Below are 6,956 nucleotides of genomic sequence, written 5' to 3' on the forward strand. Positions count from 1 at the left end.
TAAAAAATTTCTCTAAAATGCTGTCAGAAGTGTTGATACGTGGGTTGGTGTGTTTCAGTATGTACAGATTCCAGAGAGACAGTGCTGGCACGGGAATGCAGGTGGAGGACTCAGTGCAGATCCCAAAAATGTGGTAAGGCTTTTTTTTTCTTTTTTCTTGCTTATATGTAATTGAGCTTGCATATTGAGGATTTTTAAAACAAAACATGACGCTTATATTAGCTGATGAGCTAATTATGGTGTTTCCCATACATTGACAATATCCCTCACAATATCCACACTAATGTCTCACAGACATGGCCATGACTTTAGCACTATATTTACCAACTTTCAGACCCCTTTAGTGATTTTTTTTCTACATAGTGACAAACCTAGTGACATTTTTGGATGAAGCTTAGCTTTCATTCAGTTGTAAGATGTTGCCAGAACTGCCCCGCGAGCATGAGGCCTGACTTTCCCAGCGCAGTATCGCCTCTCTCTGCGTCTGATGTCTGTGCAATCAGCCGTACCGCAGCCGACTTGTCAATAAATGAGTACAAAAGCACCTGTCTCTTACTGACTGTTTGGGCTTATACATATGAACATAGTTCTTCTGTAAATATGCACATAGTTTGTTACTCAGGCGCAGGCAGTGCACTGCACGAGACAAAAAATAAAAAGTTATATAGCCAAATCCACCACATACAGCCGCTCTTTAGTGTAGATGTATGTTGTTGTTTTTTTAGATGATGATGTTGTGATTATAAATCAGGATTTTTAGGAGAATAGTTAGAGCAACTCCTGGTTAACATGTAGTATTAATGGGTCGTGTTTAGTCACACTTAGTACTTGTTTTATGTATGGCAAGAGAAACCGAAAACATGTACATGAGAACAGCTTTATTGTGCAATCAGTTGTATAACAGCATGTGACCGTTCAGAGGGTAGAACAGATCTGAAGTGCCAAAACTGGTCTCAACGCCAACACGACACAATAGATATGCTAATGAATATGTGACGTCACCTGCTGCCACACAATCCTGTGGGAAACACTGTATTCTGTTCATTCAAAACATCATACAGAGAAGCACAATGTCAAATCAAAATGGATTTTTGAAACCCATTCTTAGGCTTATTGTGCAATGTTAATTGGTACATGTCATTTCCAAATTTGTGTGTCTTCATAGTCATTCATCAAAATATAGCAACTACAGAAGATAATGCCTCCACGACAGAAATATCAGATCCAGCCCCGAACACCAGAACCTGTCAGAAAATATCTGTTTGTTCTGGTAACAAAACAACTAGTCAGCAAAATTGTCTAATACCCAAAACCCGTTAACAGCAAGTCTTGTCTGGTACCAAAAACTGTGTGAACAGTCTTCTATCAGCCAAGACGTTGACTGAGCAAAGCCAGTGAAGAGCAGAAGCAGGAGACGAAGTGATGGTGATAAAAAAGGAGCAAAGTTTATTGAATAGTCTTAGTTGCGTAAGTTTCAATGCTCAGACTTTGTCTGATGAACACAAATCCAACAAAACTGCTTCACAACAACATCCCATTAACATTGAATTTCCATATACAGTCCCACTTTTCTCTTATTCATGAAGATAAACATCTTTGTTCAAACCACACATCATAAGACTAAACAATGGAAAAATAATATAAAAACAATAATAATCAATGACAAATCAATTAATGAATCAATGAAATGAGTATATAAAGGGTTTACTATTATTATTATTATAAATGGATATATGATTCAATGGATTAATGAAATAATAAATGATTATAAATGAATGAATGAAGAATAAATTAAGATAAAAGAATGAAAGTAAAACACAACACAAATGTATGGTTGCTTTCTTGAAGCAAAACACATGCATTCTTTTGGCTGACATCAACAATCACAGAATCTAATGTAATTTAATGTATAACACTGGATTTCAGAAACTCAAAGGTCTTCACAACATAGACATTAAAATAGTTTGATTAAACTTGAAATTAATGGCATATTACTGTATAGTGTAATTTACTTATAAGTGTAATAATAATAATATAATGTATTAAAACATTTATTATCACAATCAAGAGATTTTATTTCAGACAAATTTATAAAGTAAACCTCACTTGTGCAGCACATTATTTGACAAAAATGCAAGGTTTTGTTCTAAAAGAACTGATGTGTTTTAATTTGAATGCTTTTTAAAAGGTTAATTTAATTGTAAATTAATTTGTTTACCACAGTTTTTGCAGATACATTTGTATTGAATCATAAAACACAGAAATCAGAAAAAATAAAACTTTTGAAAAAATAAAATAAAAAAATAAAACCAATTTCGTAGGGTCCTGTTATTGTCAACATTTTCCTGAATTTAATTGTTAAAGTTTTAGGTAGTTAATTATTTCGATTTTTTATATTATTATTATTATTATTTTATTAATTTAAAACAGAACTCAAAAAATGTAAAATGTAAATCATTTAATTAATCAGGTTGGTCAGTGCTCAACTACACGGTTCCCATTGCCGAGAGTTGTTTGATTATATATTAGCCTCATTTTACCACTCGGTCAAGCATCATTTTTAATATTTAAGTGCAAATGAACAAAGATTCTTTAATCCAAAACAAACAAAACCTCTTCCTCCTCTAGCTTTTAAACTGTCGAGTACACTTGGATCATGTAGACACTTGGGCTGTTAAGAGGATTCACATGTTCCCAAAACACACTTCCTGATGTGGTGTCTGCGGTTTATGTAGGCTGCCACCTCATCTGCGCATCTAGCAAACGTGACAAACTAGATTGATTTATTGTGCTGGCAGAGAGCTTTTGTTGATGGCGATGTTGTCGGTCTGGTTTTGTACATTGTGCTGAGCTGGAGTCGGATTGCAGAGGCTTTGTGGATCTCTGCTGCCCTCTTCTGCAGACATCAGTGCACCACATTATAATGTACAGTCACACCAGAAATTATTCAGATATCACCAGATATTATTTTTGATATTTTTTTTACTAGTGGGTGCAGGACACTATAGTTCATTTATGTAAGTGAGGATAGCAAAATAAAGTAAACTGTGACATATTATACCCAACAATTCTGAGTTCTTGTCATATTTTATGACCGTTTTTTTAAACTATTGCCAATAAACTGTGATAATGTGTGAAATGTTGAAGGTGTCTGAATAAATGTTGGTTTGACTGTACATCCCTAACTTTATAACTAATTAGGATGCTCCTATTTAAACATTCTGTTTTGGCTTTAATGAACATGTTTTAAGAATGAAAGTTGTGAATGAAAAAAAAAAAGATGTAACTTTATGCTTTTTAAACTAAGAAACCCTCAATACCTTTGCTTGTTGCAGCTGAAGGAAGTGAACTCCTCGAAGATTCTTGCAGCCATGTTGATGTATGTTTGGCCCAAGGACAGACCCGACCTGCGTGCACGAGTGGCCATATCACTGGGTCTCCTCGCTGGAGCCAAGGTGCGTTTCTTTATTATACCAACACCGTATCATTTAATGTCTTCTTATACAGTTCTAGTTCTGTGACAAAATTAACATAGTGGCTGTTTGTATTTTGATATGTTTTGTTTAGGGGTGTTATTGTACAATGAGATTTTGGTATGTCTTGGTATGCACTTTTTTTTCTTTTCTTTGACTATTTCTATGACTTTGTCTTTACATAAAGTCTGTCAATACTGCTGGAACCGGCTGATATGACGTGCTTCCAATTTTGGGTGCAACATATTTTTATTGCGTTCTCTGTTTGACGTGTATGCGCGCTGTTATGTCTCCCTAATTACTTGGCGTCTAGAAGTTGTGGGAGGTAACACATGAAAAATCTAATAAATAAGATATTATTTAAGGTAAGATACTTTACTCTGTTAAGGAGATGTGATGCATGAGATTAAGAAGCAGGCAGAAGCAAAAACTGAATTTGAACTTGCTTTTAGTAAGAAAAAATAATTCAATATAACAAAAACACCCAATAATGCAATAAACAGTGAATCAAATATATACATCCAAAATAAATAAATATCTATTTACAAATTATATACAAACGTAAGGGATTAAAGATAACAAAGTGAGGGACGAGAGCGGTGCTAAAGAAAATAAATCAATAAAACGTAAACACACTAACTAACACCAACCAAACTCTAAGCTAATCAAAAGAAAATAACATCTTCAGCGTGGAACGCCACTAACTATGCTGTCTAATAACATAAATACATCAGTTGGCACCCGCTCATAACCTAGTGTGCTTAAACAACTTTACTCTGCATGCTGTAAGATGTAAGTCACGTGACATACTAACCTGGTCCCATCACTGTGCATCGAGAAAGGACTTGAATAAACTGGTAAACCGAGAGTCGAGTCACAGTATAAACTCAGTAGAACAACGCTATGAAACTCTAAAAAAAATAATAAAAAAAAAGGCAAACTCAAACACACACAAAAAAAAAAACGTAGCAAGAGCAAACGCAGGAGAGCAAACAAAGGAAACGCAAACACTCCTCCCGCACTCGTGTCATATCCGGGTGTTTATACACGCCCTCTAGCGTCTGATTGGTTCTCGAGGCAGTGCGTGGACCTGATGACTGGCAGGATCGTCATCCAATCACAAGACCTGTGAGATGAGAGAGAAAAAGCAGAACACCCCTCCCAAAACAATACGGGACGCAACAGCTCGTTCAGTGAAGTTTAACAAATATAGCCTTTGTGGAAAATGGAAACACTTTCCAGCATTTACAGATAAGGTTGCAACCATAAGGTGTAGGGCACATGCATCAAACAGAACAAGCCTTTAGCAGGAGGGCAAGCCACTTTAAACAGGCTTATGAGTTAATTTGAAGTGCTTAAAGTGCCCCAATTATGCCTTTTTGAATATTGCATTTCATTGCAGGGTGTAATGTAGCTGTATGTGAATGTAAACGATCTGCAAAGTTGTAAAGCCGAAAGTGCACGATAAAGTTATTATCTCCCAAAAGAAAGAATTGACTCTGAACAGCCTAAACGAGTCGTCAGTAATTTGAATCTCAATTCTGTGACGGCTACATGACACTGATTTGCATAATGCCCGCCTCTATTCTATGTTGGCCGGCCGCGAACAACTTGACCCGCCCTCAAACACTGCAGCTTGGTCGTGTGGTTCACATCATGTCGAGAAGACGCTGTGAAAGTAAATTCATTTTATTTTCACTTCCGAATGAAGAGGCTGCAAAGAATCAGTGGTTAAAATTCACAGCAGGACAACCCCAATCTTTTTTTGAGTTCCCATCATATGACTGACGACTGCTTCTCTAATCTCGGGGAGTTTAACGCGGGATTCACAAACGCTCACTCTTGAAAGATGAGCTCAGTACACGGTTTATTTGGACCAACTGGCTCCACTGAATCTCAACCTGTAAGCATGATAAATAATAAATATAAATAATTGATTATATTTTCTATCGAGGTTCAAAATGCTAAACTATGGCAACAGGCGTATCGTTTCCGACACACGCTGTACGCGGTGGACCAATCACAACAGACTGGGCCATCTGACCAATCAGAGCAGAGTAGGCTCATGGAAAGGCGGGGTTTAGAGAGACTGAATCTCAGAACTGCTTCAAACGAATCGTTTGAGAATCGCTGGAAAATGAAGTGATATTAAATGCATATTTTGAGAAAAAGGAAGTATTTTTTGACCTTGCGTGCATGTAAACCTGTTGTAGGAGACTCCCAAAACAATATTACGAACCTTAAAAATGGCATAATAGGGGCACTTTAACATGAAGCACATCTCATCATTAGGACAATTTGCACTTTAACCACAGCAGCTCACTCTGTGTCCTTCATTATTTTCCAGATGCGTGCGCAACATCGAATTATATCAGTATAAACAGTATTGTGTCATCCTACACTGTAAAAAAATCTATTAATTTGAAGGGATTTGCTGTGAAAACAGCAAATCTCTATATTTATTATAATAGGTTTATGTGAGGATTGTTTTAAGTTCACTTAAATTAGTTGTTGTTTTTTAAAGTCTAATAAATGTTAAAATTAATCAATTATACTGTAATGTTGAATGACTGTAGGCAATGGTTAAATATTAGGAAAAAAAAACTATATCCTAGAGACATCAGTATGATTGGTTTTAGTGATACTCGCCTTAAGTCATAAAAAAGATGACATTAAACAAATATTATAAATATGCTGTCTTTGCTGTTTCCATCAATTTGAAGATTGAATGTGAAATTATTGCAATATAAAAGTATGTTTAAAAACTTGAGGTGGGATTATCGATTGACCACACTAAAGCTCTTTATACAATATAGATTGTTTCACAGCAGCTTCACAATAGTATGAATTTCAAATTCTGTTGTAAAGCAGCTCTAACAAGTCAACAGTGTCATTACAGAGCTCAAGTCAGTTCAGTATTGACTCAGTTCAGCTGCATAACTCTGTAAAATTCATCAGTTGTAAATACATACTGAATATACAGTGTATTTGTGCACATACGTGTATGTGTGATACCATACCATAATACTTGGTTAATTACGGATTTGCTGATGGTCCAGTGCAATTTTTAACTTTCCCATTATTCAAAAACAATGTGTGTCCTGATGTTCTGGAAGTGGGAAATGAGTAGTTTTGCTGCATGTTTTCAATAAATGCTCTTTTTTCAGTGAGAAGGAAGTGTTGAGTTCTGAAACTGTTTATTTTTGTATCGTTTTTGAACCTATACATGTCAGAAAATCAAGTGAAATTTGATCCCTCACATCACGACAACTTTAACAAACCATTTTGTCACACGCTAGTTATTAGTATGTTATTTTAAGTGATATTGGATTTTTGCCGATATCTGATATGACGATATTTTTCAACTCATTTGGCCGATAGCCAATGCTGATACAGATATATTTCCTTTTGTTTGGAAATAACACCAAGTCTCTCCTGTGCAGAAATTATAAGCAAATTATTTTTAGAATTAAATAAATTACG

At 35.5% G+C, this 6,956-nt stretch overlaps 1 protein-coding gene across 1 annotated transcript in view; it reads left to right on the forward strand.

Moving 5' to 3' along the window:
* The window catches only part of LOC107663113 (ATP-binding cassette sub-family B member 7, mitochondrial-like), a 55,283-nt gene that overhangs the window by 12,336 nt on the left and 35,991 nt on the right, over positions 1-6,956 (forward strand). Inside the window, exons 3-4 of the mRNA XM_016453273.1 lie at positions 59-133; positions 3,336-3,455. Coding sequence (XP_016308759.1) covers positions 59-133; positions 3,336-3,455 — 195 coding nt within the window. The remainder of the gene's footprint in view (positions 1-58; positions 134-3,335; positions 3,456-6,956) is intronic.

The sequence above is a fragment of the Sinocyclocheilus anshuiensis genome, unplaced genomic scaffold, assembly GCF_001515605.1.
Source record: "Sinocyclocheilus anshuiensis isolate Anshui unplaced genomic scaffold, SAMN03320099.WGS_v1.1 scaffold836, whole genome shotgun sequence".
In the NCBI taxonomy this organism is placed as follows: Eukaryota; Metazoa; Chordata; class Actinopteri; order Cypriniformes; family Cyprinidae; genus Sinocyclocheilus; species Sinocyclocheilus anshuiensis.